This window comes from Triplophysa dalaica, chromosome 15 (assembly GCF_015846415.1).
Source record: "Triplophysa dalaica isolate WHDGS20190420 chromosome 15, ASM1584641v1, whole genome shotgun sequence".
Taxonomy (NCBI): Eukaryota; Metazoa; Chordata; class Actinopteri; order Cypriniformes; family Nemacheilidae; genus Triplophysa; species Triplophysa dalaica.
Window position 1 is genome coordinate 22702951 of NC_079556.1, and position 20415 is coordinate 22723365.

At 39.2% G+C, this 20415-nt stretch overlaps 2 protein-coding genes across 3 annotated transcripts in view; both read left to right on the plus strand.

Annotated features, from left to right (window-relative positions):
- Nucleotides 1-267: 267 nt before the first annotated feature.
- On the plus strand, nt 268-8330 carry spint1a (serine peptidase inhibitor, Kunitz type 1 a). Its single transcript, XM_056768486.1, has 11 exons — nt 268-512; nt 995-1451; nt 2667-2824; nt 3080-3224; nt 4722-4892; nt 5214-5261; nt 5352-5483; nt 5755-5805; nt 5896-6066; nt 6953-7012; nt 7496-8330. The coding sequence occupies exons 2-11, from the start codon at nt 1040-1042 to the stop codon at nt 7684-7686; spliced, it is 1539 nt and encodes a 512-aa protein (XP_056624464.1). The 5' UTR covers nt 268-512; nt 995-1039; the 3' UTR covers nt 7687-8330.
- Nucleotides 8331-9514: 1184 nt separating this feature from the next.
- LOC130436659 (pleckstrin homology domain-containing family G member 3) overlaps nt 9515-20415 on the plus strand; it is a 36004-nt gene continuing 25103 nt past the window's right edge. For both annotated transcript variants that reach the window (XM_056767512.1, XM_056767513.1), the window contains exons 1-2: nt 9515-9652; nt 18499-18559. In XM_056767512.1, the coding sequence (XP_056623490.1) occupies nt 18511-18559 (49 nt within the window). In that variant the 5' untranslated portion in view covers nt 9515-9652; nt 18499-18510. The remainder of the gene's footprint in view (nt 9653-18498; nt 18560-20415) is intronic.

The window sequence follows — 20415 nt, forward strand, 5'->3', positions numbered from 1 at the left end:
TGAGTAAGTGAACTGTGTTAAGACGACCGACACAACCACAAGACGTCACGCGCCGGTCTGCGGTCAGTCCTGCACGAGACACGTGTGTTCTCTTGTCCGATAGCCGACAGTGAGCAGACAGAAGAAAACAGAACTGTATTCAGATACTGAGATCTTCAAAGCGAAGCACTTGTGAGAGTCAAATAAAATCCGGAAATAACAACATAATTACAATAAATAAAGAAGTAAAAGACAGAGAATTAGTCCGAAATACAGTCTCAGATATAATTGAGCTGAATGAGCAAGAATGCGATGAGTTTGCGGAGGACGTGACTTGCGTCTAGGGTGGACGTCTAGGGGCGTGGCTTGCGCGGTGACGAATTTTACTTCCTGCTCTCTCAGGTATCGGGACACACCTGCGGATTCCTTTAATAAACAGCGAACGACACCATTCACCGAAACTTTCATTAAACTATTTTAACTTTAATCCAACGAGGAATTACAACAGGAAGCTTTATATGACTGATTGACAGGTAAGAAAAGTCACGGTTTTATATTTTACTGTCGAAAAGAAAAAAATAAACGCTGCGTTTTTTCCCTTCGGCGGCCTGTAATGTTTATTCATCGTTAAGTAAGATCAGTTGTCAAGATGTATTCAACCTTAATGTTGTCAAACGTTTTAACCCCATAAGATATGAATTATGTACTTATAATATATAATCAATCATACATTTTATCTCGTGATGTCTAAATATGAAAAGTTTGGTTCCAAAATGAAATAACTCGGTTTTCAAAGGTAATGTTTATTTATTGTGCATTCCAGTTAATATCAATCAAACTGCAGTTGTTTTGTTTAAAAAAAATACAGCTAACTAACACCAAAAAAAACATAATAACTTAAAAAACATGATTTAAAAAAAATCTCATTTTGGAACCAAGCTTTTCTAACATCAACATATGTATTCTACAAATATGAAGTATTTTGGAGTGTTCATAGTTTTCTTTTCTCTTTCAGGTCTTGACTCTATAAGATTTTATTGCAGGATTTGTTCTTTGGAGAATGACTTTGGTTGGGTTTAGGTTCTTCTGGATCGCACTGGTCCTGGTCCTGTCTCTCCACCTGAATCCATCAGAAGCTCAGGGCGATGAAAATAAAGTGTGTCTGGATAAATTCAGCCTGGGAAAAGAGAATTTTGTGTTACAGACGAATGAATCTGTGAATGAAGGAGCCACATTTCTGGGTTCTCCGCCGGTGTCCCGGCCTGAGGACTGTGTGATGGCCTGCTGTAGAGATCCAGACTGTAATCTGGCCCTCATGGAGGAGGCAAAAGAGCCCAAAACCATCAAGGCATGCTTCATCTTCAACTGTCTGTACAAACAGATGAGAGTCTGTCGCTTTGTGAGGAAGACGGGATTCAAAAACTATGTGTCCACCTCCGTTTTTAAAGACTACCTCGAACAGAAGGTTTTAGGTAAGAATACGTCAATCATCTAATAATGGAAATTAAATCATATGTTTGTTGTGAAAGAAACATGTGCTGTAGGTGTATCGTTCTGTATGTGGTGAGTTGATGGCTGTGTTTTGACATCTGTTTTTTAAATGACCTTGAGCAACAGGTGCCAGGTAATGAAAATGATCTTAAAACATGTTCTAGAGAGCCTGTGTGTTTTTACAGTAATAAATGAGGACGGACGGAGAGTTTGAAACTATGTGACTCATGCGGATGAAATATGAATGCGTGTCAAGACCTGCTAAAACCTTCAAAAGTGTCATTGTTTGACATCTTCGCAGGTCGTGTAGTCAGAGAAACACTTTAAAGACCCAATGAAACCGTGCCGTTTATCTTCTGGAGATGCCATTTTAATCATGCCAGATCGATACTTTGGATACTGATGCTATACTCACATAACGTCTTGAATGTGTTTGGTGCTAGACAGGCTTCTTTGTAATGATGCTACAGAAGAACCTATTTTGGTTCCCCACAGAACTCTCAACTTAAAAGAATCACATCTTTCTTTCTTTTTACAGTCTTTTTATAAAGAAGCCTTTGTGAATCTTAAAGGTTCTGTGGATGGTTAAACTTCAACCATACAGCCCGAGAAAGAAGGATTCTATATGTCGAAATGTGAACATTTATGTATGTGGTTTAACTTTAAAGTCAATGTTAAATGTCTGTCCACAGAAACCACAAACACTTTCCATGCAGTCGTCTGTATTTGATGTTAGATTGGACTGAAAAGACTGTGAATGTGTGTGTGTGTGTGTGTGTTAACTGTGCTCCACACAATTTACAGCCCCTCACGTTAGATGAAAGAGTGTAATGAGCAGGTATATGGCACAGAATTGAGAAACACAACAGGGTTTAGGTATTTATCTGACAAAAAACAGAGACTCTGGGTTTCATTTTAAAATCCAAAACTTTGATCCACATCCTGGTTTTATAAAGTCATGCATGAATGTCGACGCTTCAGTAAAATGCTGCCGTCAACATCGTAGAAGCAGAAATCCTGTCGACTATGGCTTTCAGTTCTTCTGCATGAAATGATTTGTCAGTAGATCTCTTCAGCTCATTGTATCAGCTGACCTTCAGAAAACATTCTTGTGCTCTCTGCTTCACTTTATCACTTCATCGCTGTTTGCGGTTATGATTTTATATGACATCAGTGCTGTGTTCATGTTGTTCCAGGTGAAGAGGATAAACCTCCTGTGGCAATCACCGGACAGGACCGAGTCGTCCAACCTCACGAAGATGTGACGCTCAACGGCGTGGAGAGCAGAGATGATAAGAAGATCGTGAAGTACGATTGGACCATTGTGTCTGGAGACCCTTCAGTTGTCATGGCGGTGTGTGATGTTTGGATGATTCTTGGGTCAATGAATTATACCCGCATAGCTTCTTCACTTCCACACGGTGTATTTTAGTTTCTGACTGTTGTCATAATACACTATACACACATGAGCTTCTTATGAACGTCTCCACTAAACTGAAAAGTTCACATTTATGGTGAAGGACCAGCAGACGTCCAGCGCACGTGTGATTGTAGTTTACGTGCAGATCTGGTAATAATGCTGTTCGGCTTTCCTTCTTTCTCTTCTCAGAAATCCCCAAACTTTGTGGACGCGGTGACCATCTCAAATCTTTCTCCTGGCATGTTTAAGTTCCAACTGACCGTGACGGATGACGCCGGGCAGACGGACTCGGCTGAGGTTTCTGTGTTAGTACTGACCCCAGAGCAGTCACTCCGTGAGTACACCTCTTTAATTTCAGCATGCATTCAGACCTCCTACTTTCAGCCTTTCAGGCATTCGCTATGACTACTACGTAAGCCGGAAAGTAACATGGAAGCATAAACCAAACAAAATACAGAGAATGTAACAAAGCCGGTTTTCCTGTGGACTTCATGTATAATTCATTTTTTATGACACATTAGTTTACACATCTGTAAAGTCACCAGACGGGTCGTGAGAGTTCTGGGTCATTGGAATGAAGAGGTTAAATGAGAGCCTGCACTCTTTGTTCCTTTGAGCATTTCTCACCTTTGACCTCAACATACATCAGTTCACATGATCCATTTCATTTAGAGGAATTTCTTTAAGTTTTGTTTTTATACGAGACATTAAAGTAATGCGTGATTAGTAAATGAAGGACACTGGGTGAAATGTTTTCTAAATGCAAGTGCTAAATTGTGCTAACAGGCTTTCAGAGACTTAAAATGACTAGAAAGAAAACAACGATGAACCATTAACTAGGATTTGTCAGTCTTTTCTTAACCCTTTCTTTTAATGGCTGCAATGTTTTCACAATCAAATATTCATTTTCTCTTTATATTTAAAGTAACATGATGTCATAGTTTAATCTTTGAGGCCGGCGTGTGAGTAAAGTGTGATATAAGCAGCCGCGAGTCTTCAGTAGTTCGTGCTTGAGGCAGATTTGTGTCTTCATAGTTTCAGCAGAAACAGGAAGTGGCTGTAAGTTTGTCTTCCGAGTGATTCTGAAACTGGTGTGTCTGGTTTTCAATTTTTACTGAGAATTCCTGTCACTGAGACTTTGTGAAGAGATCTTCAGATGTGACTGGCCAAAGTCTGAATATGTAAATATAATAACCTGTGAGCTCACAATTCAAATAAATAAACAAATGAACCGTTTTAAAACATTTATCATGTTTACAGAAACTTTATTCATGTGACGGATGAATTGAGTTTGTTTTGGTCTTTAGTTCGTCCCCAGCTGTTTTCCAACTCATTTACAATGTTGAAAGTGAAGGAAAACAAATGTCTGAATAATAAATGATGTTTGCGGCTCTCTGTCTGTCATGTGTCAGAGTTCTGGCTAAATCTTTCGCCGCTGGTAATTCACTCAGTTCAGTTATATGTTACTTCAATGTTTTCATTCTGTGTAATACATTTGCTAGTTTTAGTGTCTGAATACAAACAATATAGAATATTGTCTGGTTACATAATAGTGCTGAGTGATATGTGACCTGTCTGAAGGTGCTTTAACTTTGATATTGGTTTAGGAAACAGTGATAATAGAAGTCTGCTGTAGACCTTTCATAAGAATCCATATCTGAACCTTTGCTTGAAAACATTGATTCTTATTGATCAAACAGTAATGTTTATTAATTCATCTGTTTCCTTTGAACAACAAATATATTTCACTCTAAATGCATGAGTTCACCCACATGTGTTGTTTCAGCAGTCAACCGAGGGTGTCGTGTGTGAAAAATGTTCTTGTGTTCAGATCACTGTTTGGTGCCCAAGAAGGAAGGACCGTGCCGAGGCTCTTTCACACGCTGGCACTACAACGCCGCTTCTGAGAAGTGTGAGCAGTTTAAATTTGGAGGCTGCAAACACAACCAAAACAACTACCTGACGCTGGAGGAGTGCAACAACGCTTGTGACAAAGTTTCAGGTATATTAGGAGCTTTTACAAATGAACACCTCATGTTATTACATTTACATTTACATTTAGTCATATAGCAGACGCTTTTATCCAAAAGTTATTATGCAAAAGAGTAATATTTGGTATCCAAGGAGACGTGCAAATAGTATTTCAGTAAAATAATGGTGATGTGCAAGCTGATGATGAAATGCAGAAGTATAAGATGTTGAGCAAAAGAATGGTCAGAAGTCTGGAGGAAAAGAGAAGAGAAGCTAAGCGCTCATTCACTGGTTTTCAGACCTATGCACATTCTCTGCTTGTTTCACACTAAATGTCTTTTTACGTTGGCAGTAAACCGCCTGTCACCATCTGGTAGATTAGGTCCAATCCACAATGACCGTAAGTCCTGATCAGATCATTTTCTTCAAGAATACGTTTGCTTGTTGTAATTGCATGAAGAAGTCATGTGTGTGTGTGGTGTCATCGCAGAGGAACAGTGTGGCGTGACCTGTGGTCCGGAGCATTTTAGCTGTTCTAATAACTGCTGCATCAGCGAATCTCTTGAATGTGACGGAGAATCACAGTGCAGCGATGAGTCGGATGAGGCTCAATGCACAAACTGTGAGAAGAAACACAACTTCACACTTTAACATTACATACATTTTACATTTAGTCATTTAGCAGACGCTTTTATCCAAAGCGACTTACATTTAGAAGAATGAAGTTGCTTGTTTCTTAACACATTTAAAAGTAAATGACTGTTTTCTATTATTAGAGACTCATGCAGTCTGGTCATATAAGCAATGTTTATGTTTGAAGACACATATATAATGCTGTTCTATGACAGAAGACGGTCACACATGAAATGTTTTCTTCTCCTCACCCTCTTCAGTAAAGAAGAAGTTCAACAGATTACTGGATATTCCTGTGGATAAATCTAAAGGTGATTATATTTGGTGTTTGTAATGTGTGGGTTATCATCCCTGTTGTCTTTTCTCTGATGATTTAATGAGGTATTTTCTTACCCCTGAAGTTCACTGCATTGACGCTCCAGTAACAGGAGTCTGCCGGGCCAGTTTGACCCTCTGGTACTACAATCCATACGAGCGGCGCTGTCATCGCTTTAATTATGGTGGTTGTGATGGAAATGGAAATCGCTTTGAAACAGAGGAAACGTGCATGTTGTTTTGCAGCTCAGTGTCGGGTGAGTTTTACTATGTGTGTGTGTGTGATGTTTTAGTGATGTGTGTGTGTGATGTATGTGTGATGTGTCCACAAGGATTTCAGAAGTCTGATCCACCTACTGTACATCGTAACATCAGCCATCATTATTAAACAGTTATCAGATTATTAAACAAACTAACAGATGTTTATTTGAAAATGGAACTATGCAGAAAAGGTTTGTCGGAGGGTTTGTTGTAGTTAGAATCCATGTTCCAATGTTCAAATATTTTTGTGTATTGTAAAATGTTTGGTCACACAAATTAGATGGTCATTAAAGGGGTCTTATGACACGGCTAAAGCTAATGTCATGGTTTGTTTTAGATAAAATGCAATGCGTATACAGGTTGAAAATCACTGTATTTTCCACACACTGTACATGTTTGTATCTCCTCTTTGCTCCGCCTCTCATGGCTCTGAAAACCGATGTGTGCTGTGATTGGTCAGTTCACTAGTGTGTAGTGATTGGTGGAATACTGCAAGCAACAGTCATGTAACACCTTTGACCATATTTGGAACATCAGGTTCCTCTTCAATTGTACTGACAGGTACACCACCTTACTTGAGTATACATTTGGGTGGTCTTAGTCAAATCAGACCACCAACTGATGTAGATTTGTGGGGGTGTGGTTACACCAGGTGTTTCAGACAGATCTGAGGGAGCGTTCGCTTTTACATAGAACGCATCTTCTGTTCCCACACTTTCATTTCTGCAATTTCACGTGTTTAAAACATGCATGAGCAACTAATAACACACCAAAGACACAGAACAACACCTGTTCACGCCATATGACCCCTTTAAAACATAAGGTTGTAAATTTGAGTTGCTCTTTTCTATATTTTCTGTAAAAATCTTTGTGTAATTGCAGAATTTGATGTTTTTGAGAGAAAGGCAGCGTTTGAGAGACTGGAAAACAAAGATGATACAGGTAACACAAAACAAAATCTTAAAGCTCAAATGAGCTCTTCACAAGGGTAAAACTAATTCAAACTAATAATTTCATGTCAACAACACAAGTGTTTTCAAATAACAATGTAAAATGAAATCATGAAACCCATTTCAGTGTAAACTAAACACCAAACCGAATAAAAAACTACTTTTCACACATCACAGCAACCAGAGAATTTTTATTTTTTTGTAATTGATTGGACATTATCTATTTACATTTTTTGATAAAATAATAGCCAATAACAACAGATCTAAGGCTTAGGGCATAGGGAGATGATGTGGCCTAAATGCACTTTTAAACTAGATTCTGGTGATAATGAGGATTAAGCACAACCACTTTCTTCTTCCAATATCAACGTTCACATCTTGAAATGTGTCTCATATTTTTCAATGGCATATCATGTTTACTTTATACTGTAGTTGGACAGATGTAAATGTGTTTTGTCGTCTTGTCTGTACCCAGTTCGCATTGCCATTGCGGTCTTACTGGGCATCGGCATAGCCATCCTGCTCATTGTTCTTGCCTGTTGCCTACTGAAGGGCAAGAAGAAGCGTCGCAACAAACATCAGCAGGTCGCTGTTAACGGCGGACACGTTCACATGTATGAGGATTCTGAGAAACTGGTGTACAACAGCACCACTAAACCCATCTGAATTCAGCTCCGCGTCTGCTGATGTATGATGTGAAAATCCATGTGCATATGCTATCATTTTGTTTGGATTAAGTTGTTTTTAGCAGACAGGCTGGTCACTGTGCAGCACAGTAGTTTCATTTTCTTTCTTCTTGAAAACGACTTTTATAACCAGCTTTTCAGAATACTATGAACTCTTTCTTTGCTTTAGTTTATATATTAGCCTGATGGATTGTGCTCCGGGGTAGGCTATATGTTTTGCAATAGCGAGTATTTTTTATCGTAGTTATCAAAATCAAAAGCGTGACCATGAAAATAACTCAAAGCGTTTGCTTCGGTTAACATGCGTTTGAAGGATGAATTATTTGAGTTTTTGTCTTTTGTAGATGAACAGAATGTGTTTTAGATATAATGCTGCCTGTCAAAGTTCAAGCTTACAGATATGTAAACGGCATTAGACAAATTCTACTTTCTATCTTGCTGATTTTAAACTTTATTCTGTTTTGTTGTGTTTTTGTGAATTGGCGTTTTGAATGCATCAGTAATGCTTATCAGAAATCATTTTGTGTCTGCAATGCAAATTTGTACATAGTTTTTATTTTTGTTCTGAAACGTTCCTGATTGCTTGAGACTACTGATGACTTAATAAACTAAAGTGTACAGATATGTGCAGTGTGCTAATGCTTTAATCTCAGGTAGATGCTTTATGAAGTTGTACTGTATTATAACCCACAGATGGCGCTATTGACTCAAAATAAGAAGTTAAACATCTATTCAAGTTTGTTATCATATAGTCAGACTTTTTGTCTACACCAATGTCCTCCATACAACATTTACATATAACATATATAACCATAAAACTGCAGACACCGGTCAAGTAATCACATGAATAAGATATAACAACAACAAAAAATACACATCTAGAAAAATTATCACGTTTTTTTTAAATTAAATTTATATACAAACGTGCATATACTCATAAACTTCACAACATGATTAAACATAAATGTCTACAAACCACTGATCGGTCCATCACACCAGCGCTGAAAAAGGATCAGGTTAGAAGAACAACGTAATAAGAGCTAAACAGCAGAATTATAGAATAAAAATGGTGACAAACCTTCGTTAAAGTAAAATAGTAAAAAATACTTTAAAAAATAACTGTCGTGGGTGGAACTAGCGCTGTCAACGACAATTTCCTGGCCATAGTCCCCGCCCACTAAATCATTTTGCTCTTTCCTGGCCATAGTCCCCGCCCACTAAATCATTTTGTTCTTTCCGGGCCATAGTCCCCGCCCACTAAATCATTTTGTTCTTTCCGGGCCATAGTCCCCGCCCACTAAATCATTTTGTTCTTTCCTGGCCATAGTCCCCGCCCACTAAATCATTTTGCTCTTTCCGGGCCATAGTCCCCGCCCACTAAATCATTTTGCTCTTTCCGGGCCATAGTCCCCGCCCACTAAATCATTTTGTTCTTTCCGGGCCATAGTCCCCGCCCACTAAATCATTTTGTTCTTTCCGGGCCATAGTCCCCGCCCACTAAATCATTTTGTTCTTTCCTGGCCATAGTCCCCGCCCACTAAATCATTTTGCTCTTTCCGGGCCATAGTCCCCGCCCACTAAATCATTTTGCTCTTTCCGGGCCATAGTCCCCGCCCACTAAATCATTTTGCTCTTTCCGGGCCATAGTCCCCGCCCACTAAATCATTTTGTTCTTTCCGGGCCATAGTCCCCGCCCACTAAATCATTTTGCTCTTTCCGGGCCATAGTCCCCGCCCACTAAATCATTTTGCTCTTTCCTGGCCATAGTCCCCGCCCACTAAATCATTTTGCTCTTGTAAGTTTTTCTCCTCGCGCATGTGATTTCTGTGCGCTCGTGCAGCGGTCTTCAGTCAGTGTGAAGGATTTTTCCTCAGTCGGACTCGCAGATGCTGAAAACAAATGTTTCGACTTTAAACGGCTTAAATTAAGCACAAAGTCCGACACCGGTAAGTGTTTCTGTGTTGATCTTTGTAAAAGCGACCGGACGACTTTTGTGTGTGATTTTGTGTGTTTGATGATGTCCAGACTTACTAAAGTAGCTCAAACAGAATAAAAGTGTTTAACTGTCCGCAAAATGTGCGCAGTTGATGGTGGAGCTTCGCGATTGTTTTAATATTCATGTGTCATTTGTGTCTAAGCAAATATCTTGCGCAAATAACCTTAACTTGTGTTTGTGTAACTAGGATTCGTGTTTTAATGAGGATTGTGAATGTGTCAAATGCAAACAGAGAACACAACTGATTCACTGGTCGATATAAATATCACTGACTGACTGAATTGATCGATTAATATTAATGCTCGATGATCTTAATGTGAGAGAAAATACTGATATGCTGTCAGATTCCACAGAAATGAGTTTTTACTTTAAAAGAGTTTATTCATCAACTGTTTATTTTTTAAAACTGTTTAAGTTAGAGCACTTTGCCAACTTTAAAGAACCGTTTACCTGATTTTCTACTTGACAAAAATAACCACGATGTGGATGTTATGAAGGTTCTGCAATGACGTTCTAAAGACTTTATTGTAGCAAGTGTTGACTTTTGTGTTGAATGTGTGTAGAAATACACTGAAATATGCTCCTGACATGTTCTGGATTCAAGAGTAATTTCTCTCTCATGTGACGTCACTGACCTACTGAAAGTTGTGTGTCTGATAAGTTTGTGTACTCTGTGAAGGGGAATATTTGTCCAAGGCCTCTGAACTTTGATCAGTTTTGGACTTAAACTGCCATTGAACGAATGTGAATGTAGTGAACGAGAGATTTGATGAATATTTGGATCTATCATTGATCACAGATCTCATTCAGCAAACATATACTGTATAAAGTTTATTTAAGAAAATGAGAAGTTGACGCTCTATAAACATGATTGTTTGCAGGGTTCCCACAGTCATGAAAAACCTGAAAATATCAGAGGAACTTTTGACCAAACCTGGAGAAGTCTTGGAGATGTCTGCAGTAAATGTTTAGTGTTGTAACTGTGCTGTATTGTCCAATATTGAATGAGATGCTTCTTTTGTGTGACTTAAAAAATTAAGTTTTGTAAGTGATTTTATTGGGGGCTTGGTTTGAATTTTAATACTTTTGATGAAATGACAAAGGAAAACTCTCATATAAATGTAAAGAGAAGCATTTACAGGGACCATTGAGAGAAGCAGATCTCTCTATCACTTATCATTTGTTGCTGCAGCATAAGTTGCCGATATTTGTGTTTTTGTGAATGTGGTTACGGTCATTCACTCTCATTCGTTCCGTTTCTGAGCAGTTCAAAATGTTTACGCCCTGCTCCGGTGTGAGACACTGTGGATGTGTTTAGACGGGTCACTGCTTTACTTTGCCCTTGTCTGGGTCAGAGGTCATGAGTTTGTGAGGCGGCGTTCACCTCTGCGGTTATTTGTTGAAGTTTAACAACTAAACCTGAACTGAGAGATTTATGGTGAAGAGGAGTGAAACTGAACCTGTTGGGTTGAAGTCTGAGATTTAATGAAATTAATAAAAAGGCGTTTTGAAAACACAGGGTTGGTTGCCATTTTGTCCAGAGTGTGCCAAAAGTATGATGGTACTACAAGATTATTTGGAATAAAATAATAGTTGCATACATAGCAGAATGTGCCGCGCTGGGCGTCTTCAGGAGCAGAATTACAGTGACAGTTCACCCAAAAATAAAACTTCTGTCATGGTTTACTAACCCTTTTGTCTTTTCAAACCTGTATGACTGACTTTCCTCCGCAGAACACAAAATAAGACATTTTGAAAAATGTTGGTAACTGGCCCCCAATCACTTCCATTGGTTTTGTGTCCATACAATAGACTGGGTGTCTGCGGGGTCATAGAAAGTTAGTTGACAAATAAATTTACAGAAAATGAAGACCCTTAAGAAGTATCAAAAAGCCATTTTCTAAGGTATGAAATTGTGACATGTTTTCATATTGGTCCAAAGAGGTCATATGCTAAAGTTTGCCTGGATATAACCATTGTGTGGATGAGAAGTGTGCGGTTCATTTACAGCCGGTTGTTAAACATCATCATTGACTGATGGAGAAATGCAAGTGTTGGTCTAAATGTTTGGAGGTTAAAGAGTTGTTAGCGTGTCTGAGTGCGTCTCTGGGAATAACTGTGAGGTTTTTCTGCTCTGTGTGTTGCGTTGGGTTTGTCACTCAATTCATTCTCTGAGGCTTCGTTCTAACCCTTCTGAATGATGTTGATTTAATAAGGAGTTATCACGGACTAACACTGTTTAGATGTGCTGTCTTACACTCAGTGTACAGTCGATGTAAGTTAAAGTGTCGCTTATGTACGATTAAAACTTGGTTTGTTGCGAAAAGTGGCAATGAGGTCTTTAAATGTGTGGAAAGAGTTTTAAAAAAGGGCTTAAAAACTATTTAATTTCGCTCAATGATTCCTGTATATTCCCTGAATAGAAGTGAATTGGGTCCAGTGCTGTTCGGTTTACAACATTCTTCAAAATATCTTCTTTTGTGTTCTGCAGAAGAAAGAAACTCATAAAGGTTTGAAATGACAAGAGGGTGAGTAAATAGGAACAGCATCTTCATTTTTGGGTGAACTGTCACTTTAAAGAGTGTCTAATGTTTGGTGTTTTGAGAGAAGTTAAACAGCGCTGCTTGTGTTTCTGCTTTTTTCTTCAGGAAGTTGTTCTTGATCAATGACAGAACACAATTGTCTGCAGAACGCATGTGTACGCTTTATTTCTAAAGTATATTATTGGGTGTTCAGAATGATGTCTAAAGTTCTCAAGCCATTTCTGAACATCACTTGTATATTATGAGCTCTTCAAGAAAATACAGTTGAAAGGAATTCTGGGAAAGATGACTGTAAATTGTGTTTGTGTTGTCTTGATTCTGATTGGTTGAGCCGAGTTCTAAGTAGGGGTGGGCGATCTAGAAAAAAAATCAAATCACGATTTTTTCCAGATAGATCACGATTCACGATTTTATCGCGGTTCTTCTTCAAGTTGGTTTTAAGACTATTTTGCAAATTAAAGGGGCTTCAATACAGCCAAACTAAGTCCCCATATAAAAATATACTCTTTACCATATATAATTTGAAGAATATTTTAATCAAGTTAATATTTAATGCAAGTGCAAGACCATAAATCAGCTGTTAGCAAAAAACTTTACATTTTGAATTTTGTTTTTCATCTTGTTGTGGCACTCGGAGTAAAGCTGTGGAATGGACGTGGAGGATAAATATTTTTGGCTGGGTATTTCGTAACGTGGATCTACGACTTTGAGCAGTTTTTTAAAGCCTTCATTTTCCACAGTCTTTATGGGAATCATGTCTTTGGCCAGGTAAAATGCGACCGCGTCAGTGACATCTTTCCAGCGCTTGTTCATTCTGTCATACGGATACGGAGTTCCTTTCTCAAATGGTTCTTTCGCTAAAGTCGTTGTTTAAGCCCTTTAGTTTCCGTATGCTTGGTTGTACCTGATTTACTCACGTGGGATCCCTTTATAATTTGACTGTCGGCATACTCTTTCAGTCCCTTTTATTTTGAGGTGGTTAAAAAGGTTCGTTGTGTTGCCTTACGACGCTCGAATCTTATCATTGCCACATTTGCAAATAACTGTTGTTTGGGCCGTGTCAGTTGGGGAAAACCCAAACCATTTCAATATTACTGATGTAGAATTTTTTTTAGGGACCAAGTCCTCCGTGTTTCCCTCCATCTTCACTGACCGCGTCACTTAATCTTACTGAATTCACAAGCAACGTATATGAGCTTGTTAACATGGCGCAATCTATCGCAAGTATGTGGACGAATTCTATAGAACACTACTATATAGGACGATTTAACGATTTTCCCGAAAAAGTGGATCGTGCATTCATTTTAATCGTTCGCGATCTAATATCGTCATATCGCACACCCCTAGTTCTAAGCCATAACAAAATTCCCCCATTTATGACAACTGACTGCATTACATAGCCTAAATATCATTTTATTTACTTTATTTGATGAAACCTTGCTACACGGATGGAATAACTGTGTTATAAAAGCAATTTGCCCCGCAAAGCAGTGGGTTACAGTGCATTATATAACAGCTGAGGGGGTTTTAGGCACATTGGTTATATTATGTGCCTAAAACTGTAACCCACTGCTTGACACGGCTTATTGCTTTAATATCAGAATGACTGTGATAAGGCCAGAGCACCATCACACGATGGTTTTCTCTCTCTCTCTCTCTCTCTCTCTCTCTCTCTCTTTCTTTCTCTGTGTGTGTTTCTCTCACTCACTCCCTCTCTCTCTCCCCCCTTTTCTTTCTCTCTCTCTCCCCCCCTTTCTTTCTCTCTCTCTCTTTTAAATTGGCGAGTGTTTGATTAGCAAGACTCTGAAGGAGGTCAGCCAAGATAAACAGAGACCTGACTGCTGAAATAATAAAGAGTCTGTCTGTCTGCAGACTAGAGTAAGGTACGGCAGTGTCCTTTCAATGAAGCATTGGCTCTTTAGTTCCAGCGCTGTGTTTGTGTGCTGTGGTAGACCGGTCACAGCTCTGCTTCTCCCACGGGTTTAGTTAGACATCAGTTTGCGGCCGCGAGGTCAGAGAGGAGGAAAACTGTCAGCGGGTGTGTTAAGGGTTGTTGGAGCGCAGTATTGGGCTGTCGGAAGTGCTTTCATTGAGGAAGTCATTGTGACCTTGTGTGCTTTACAGTGTGAGGGAGACATTTCTGTACGCTTGATAAACACATACTGTAGATAATCACATAGTGTGTGTTTTGTTTTTGTAGTGTGGATCATGTCAGTCCGTTGGGCCTCAGAAGTTTATCAATGAGATTCCAATGAGAATTCAGGGGTTTCCAAAGAAAACAGTCATAAAGTGATTTAGATTTCTGTTACATTTCTTCTGACAGCAGATCAACCGCAGAGAAAGATTTCTTTCAGATAACTTGTTCCTAGCTCATTTTTAAGTCTTGTTCATCATTTATTCTCGTTCCAGAGACTGTGATTGACAGTAATTCTCCATGTCATGATCTAAAAACATTCACTTTATAATGGATGAAGGTCCCCTACAGTGAATTTTTGATCTATGTTTTTCTTGGTCTTTGCATATTAAGAGAGACAGATTATTTTATAAAGGTCAGCTGCACAATGAATGATAAACTCGTGTGGATTACAATTACAGGTGAAACAATCCCATCATCGCCAGAAGCCTCAATGACTGACAGCTGTCCGTTTGTGATCATCTCTGTGTTTCTCAGTGTGTTTGAGCACCAGATACAGTGACCAATCAGAGAAGAGAAACAGTGACGTGTCCTTTAGCTCTTCCTTTCAGATTTTTAATTGACAACATCATTATTAGTTTTTTTTCACATTATATGATTTTGTTTTGGATGTTTATAGAAGGAATATGGCATGCAGCTGCGTCTAAGAACGTGATGAAACATTATGAATGAATCAACTAACAAATCTGTTAATTAACAGTAATAATCTCAGTTACAATATTGAGGTGAATAATCCACAGTTATGATTTTTGTCATAATCGTGCAGGCCTAATATTGACATCAATGTGTTGTTTAGTTTGTAATCAAATGTTAATGAGTATTCTCAAATCATGTGTGGATTAGCACAGCCGTGAAAGTCATGTCCGTGTCACACGGCTCCATCTGTTCTCTGCTACAGGACACTTCACAGACCTGCGATTGAGGGTCAGATACGCTTTTATCAGCTGTGAGAACAAAAGTTTCCCATATGGGTTTGACTCTTTCTCCAGCAAATGGGCATTAACATGCTAGCAGCAAACACGTGTCAGCTTCGACATGCATTACTTGTATTTACAAAACAGTCCATGTAGACTGTATGAACATGAGATTAGAAGGATTATTATGGGAAATCACAGTGTACTTTTCTTATGTTTAGGACCTAACAGAGGTTTCATATCACATTACATTATCAGTATGTGTTCTTAGTAATTGTACCAACAGCCTTTGTGCTGCCAAAAAAGTTTTGTTTTATGTCACACAAAGAATGTTAAAAAGAACACACAATAGGAGTCTCTGCCGTTATAATGTCACACCCTGAACGCTTATCTTTAAAGGGTACAGTGCTTATCAGGTAAAATGTAGTAAATCGGTTCATGTGAGATCATTGCTGTTAATCTCAGGACTGTGATCTTGACTCTGTCTCCTCGGGGCGTCTGTCTGTGTCTGTTTGACACAGATCTTAATCTTTTCTCTGATCTCTGATCCTGTTTTCTGAAAGATAGAATCGGCGGAATCAGGTAAATCAGATCCAGTCAGGATTAATGAATTGATTCCTTGTTTCAAGTCGCTGCTGTTCACGTGAGGAACAAAGAGATGAAGTCCTAACATACTTACTGTACGAAGGGAGTAGATGACAAAACATTTCGAGCAGAACTTGACATTATTCTTGTGGAATTGATCGACAGGTGAAACGTCTTTTAAAGAACAGGTAGAGTTTGGAGGGCTGATGTCGTTCTTTAACATTTGCAATTGAAAATGTGAAAAGCTTCAATGGGTTTATATACTAGATGGGTTTAAAGTTTGCCTTGACTCACTGCTCCAGGTCTACATCCCCTCCCGTCATCTTCGGTCTGAACATGAGCGACACCTGGTTGTTTATATGCTCTCCTACGAGTAAGTCGCTTGAATAAAAGCGTCTGCCAAACAAATAAATGTAAATGTAAAGTCTCCGGTTGTCCAGTAAAGATGGACCGATGTTATGTTGGCGAGTGACTGATTCTAACACTGAACTCTCACTGTCCAATGGAATGGCTGGAATGTCCCTCCACTGGTCTGATAAGAGACTCCGAGGGCAGATCTGGGGGCATATAATGTAATGCTGAAGTCTCGCTCCAGAACCTTTATCAACATGAATGAACTGGAACAGTCAACAGTATAAAACTGTCTCAACACAATATTTGTCTAAGGCACAGTGACAGGGTGTTATGCAAATGTGTGTTTGATTTATATCAGTATACAGATACCTGTACAGTCCTGTCAGGGTTTTGGACATATTTACTTCATTCATTTCTCATGAACTAAAAACCTGTGTACCTGAAAGACGTGCATGGTTGAACTTGGTTTGACTGGTAAATAAATAAACTAACAAACATTTGAAATGTTGATCTCTCATTGTTTTGCTCACAACATATTATTTCCAAACTTTGAATTTTGTTGTTGTGTTGATCAACCTAATGTTGTTCTTGCAAATGCAAAAATGACCATCATTTAAAAGGAGGTGCCCAAATGTTTGACTTGCAATTAGGGCTGCACGATAATTAATCGCAATACCGCTTAATCCTATTGTAATTGTGCTGGCTGCAATATGTAATGTGTCAATGTTTTTTTAATGCGTAGCTTGTCCGTGAAGCACGGCTCTGGGATCAGTAGGAAATGCTGCTCGATCTAAAAGAAGTGCGAGTTTGAGTCGCTTATAATGTGCATTTGAAAAAGCAACACTTGTCATCATGATCATTATAAATATACTTTATGTTTATGCCAATCTTGATGTTAAGCGGGTATTCCTATCGCTCGTCGGTTGACGTGTGGATGGGCTATTTCTTTCTCCTTGCCGTGGGCGTGCTTTTCCTGGAGAATCACTCACTCAGGCACTAAGAAAAGTCGTTACGTACAGGTTTTTCATGTTTAAAAAATCTTTCCAAAGCCCATATGAACCTTGGGGTGTGTATCGAGCACAGACCTACTACCTAATACGTACAAATCGTTTTTGACAAGTTGACCATGTCAAGCATGAGAAGACACCGGCAAATTTAACAGTGTAAAGGAGTCAGAATGCATGAAACACAGTTTGATCACCCCTTTATGATTCTTAAACAAAACTCTGATTAAACTGTAAACTGTTGGACAGATGCAGCTTTATAACTAATTTGATAAACATCGCCCAACACTATTAAGCGCATCATTTTGCTTTCACAATGCGTATAACTGTAAATAATGTAGAAGCGCATGCATTAAGCGCACAACTCTGTGTCCAGGATGTTCAGGAGTGCTTTTTTGCCACTCTGACTTTGATACGGTCACAGTTTTGTGCAATAAATAGATAGAACAAGTAGTTATATCACTTTTACTACATTTTTTAAGTATCTGTACTTAATGAGACTGTTTTTACTGATGAAAACATTACCTCACTTCATTGTCAAGCATATGTCATACTTAAGTATTTCCTAAACACATTTTAAAATGTTTTTTTACCTTTAATAGAGTATTTTTAACGACTGGATTTTAAACTACTTTAGGATTAAATAAACATTTATTTATGAAATGTAGTTGACTTAAAAGTATGATATACTTTATAATGTAGAGAAGGATTTTTTTCCAAAGTAAAAACTGGAAAGGTACTTAAGGTCAAATTGGTTAAGTACTAGTGATGGGTCAAGGTTTTTTCCAACCCGTGGGTCCCGCTTTTATGTAGATATTTGGCCCGCCCCGCACCACTGTATCTATTTTTAAAACCTGCCCCGTCCGCAACCATTAAATAGACACACTATGCATTGTAATGTAACTGAAAACAGCCTAAAAGTGCTTTGAAACCGCCATTAGATTACATCGCCCTTGTTGTCTCCTGCTGCCACTCCCAAACATCCCATTTAGCAGCTTGACCTTCCTATCATTTAACAATGTAAATTCCCGACCTTGATTTCTCCCACAAATTCTATCTTCACTGTTATTTCTCAAAGCATCGGCTAATTCTCAGAATCTCGGTATCGGAATGGCATCGGTAGAGGAAATAGTGTAAGTAAAGCTGTTTGTCAGTATAACATTTTTCAAATATTAAATGTGTGTGTGTGTGTGTGTTTTCAGTGTGTGAAGGGGATGAGAGAAGACTCCAGCTGTGGTCACAACAGAAGTCTGATGGGAGAAGGTAAGAACGTCTCTCAGAGACCAGTTGAACTATTGTCATGGTGCATTGAGCGATCTACAGGTCTCTGTTGCTGTGGTTGGTTGTCAGGTTGTTGCTATGCAGTGTCTCTGTGGTTGGCACGGTCTATCTTCCATCAGGTAAGATCATAATTATGATCAGTTGGAAAATAAAAGCAGACTTCAGCTAGACGGGTCCACAGTATGGAGTACACTAGACTCCAGCGCTCGCAGGGCTGATTTACATCAGATCTGTTTCCGTTCGGGCAGTGAGCTCATATTTGGCCGCCGCACGTCCTCTGCAGTGCAGGAATGTGTGTGAATCGAGTGATCCGTCGGGTTTGCTGTGGCGTGGAAACCTTGTGTAATGGAGAGATGTAGTTTTGATGTGAGGGACTTTTGTGTTGTTCTGGCACCTCCACGAACAAGAACCCGGCAGAGAAACCCCATCATCTCTCTTTCATTTCCCTAAACAAATCCAGCGAGCGGATGGCATTCACTCATGACCTATTTTGGAAGTTTTGGAGAGTGATGATTTGCATCTGTTTGAAGAGGTGATGCTCCAGATGAAGAACTCTCACTCATCAGTGTCTTAGAGAAAGTGAAAAGTCAGATCTTGTGTGATTATGTGATGGTGATTTAATATGTGTGCTGGGTTAGGGTTAGGGTTTTCACATTTACATTTACGCATTTGGCAGACGCTTTTATCCAAAACACCTTACATTGCATTATCCTATACATTTATACATAGGTATGTGCTATCCCCTGGGATCGAACCAACAACCTTATGTTGTTAACACATTGCTCTTATCACTGAGCTTCAGGAAAGTCTCTGGATCAACTTTCTGCTTTAACTGCTACAGTAACTCTTTTGTTTTGAAGAAAGACATTTCTTAGAAAGTTACCTATGTTTTGGTTTGTTTAGATTCTGTCTTCATTTGGTGAAATTACTGACGTTTGGCGAGTATTTTTTGTGGGAGTGTGTGGCACAGAAACATTCCTGAGTGGATCTTACCCAAATAAAAATGGCTGATTTTGACCTTTAAAGTAATTCTGCTATGTCTGCGGGGATGTTCGTGAAATCAAGTTTTATCCAGTGAGGAGCATCAGGACTGTAAAGCCCAATTCACATGTTCGCGTCTAAAACTGCTAGTTTGGTCTATATGGGCTAGTTGGTTCTTGTCACATGACCTGCGGTGCGCTGGCGCCTTTCTGAAAAGTAATCTCGATGCGGCGCCGACGCTCATGAAAAAAAGAGTCGCCCGCTATTTCCCCGCGGCTGGCGCACGTCTACATTTAAAATAACAAATATGCGTGGAGAAAAGACGCGAAATGTGAGTCGGGCCTAAGAATGTACTGGCTCGTGGCTAAGGTGTTGTGAGTGATGGTCGGTACGCTGCTGTGTGGTTGCTAAGGTGCTCTGTGTGGATGTCAGCATGTTGCTAGCATGTTGTGGGTAGCATCAGATGATTTGAGGTTTGTGTGTGTGTGTCTGTGTGTGTGTGTGTGTGTGTGTGTAGTGTGTTTGTTTAAATCACAGAAGTTTGAGCCGTAGTGATTGTTGAAGAGAGGCCGGTCCTCATCATCCATTCAGACCCAGCCAGCAAAGCATTTCTCACGCATGAATACATTTGAGCGTGAGGACAGAGCGGCTTTAACTTGAGAGAATTTACTGTGCTTTTATTCTTTTGTAGCAAATTACACCCCATTTAGGAAAACTCATTATTTCCGCAGCGATTTTTTTTTTATTGCTTTTCACAATGGCTTTGGATTAGAACGATCCATCCGTCTTTTGTGGGAATTCTTCAGTTGTTGCACGGCCACAGAGTAATTGATAATCTGTCTGAGGAGAGAGAGAGA

Coding starts and splice junctions, on each gene's coding strand:
- spint1a (XM_056768486.1), top strand. CDS start 1,040: ATGACTTTGGTTGGGTTTAGGTTCTTCTGGATCGCACTGGTCCTGGTC. Junction 5,262..5,351: donor AGGTCCAATCCACAATGACC/GTAAGTCCTGAT, acceptor GTGTCATCGCAG/AGGAACAGTGTGGCGTGACC. Junction 5,484..5,754: donor TGAGGCTCAATGCACAAACT/GTGAGAAGAAAC, acceptor CACCCTCTTCAG/TAAAGAAGAAGTTCAACAGA.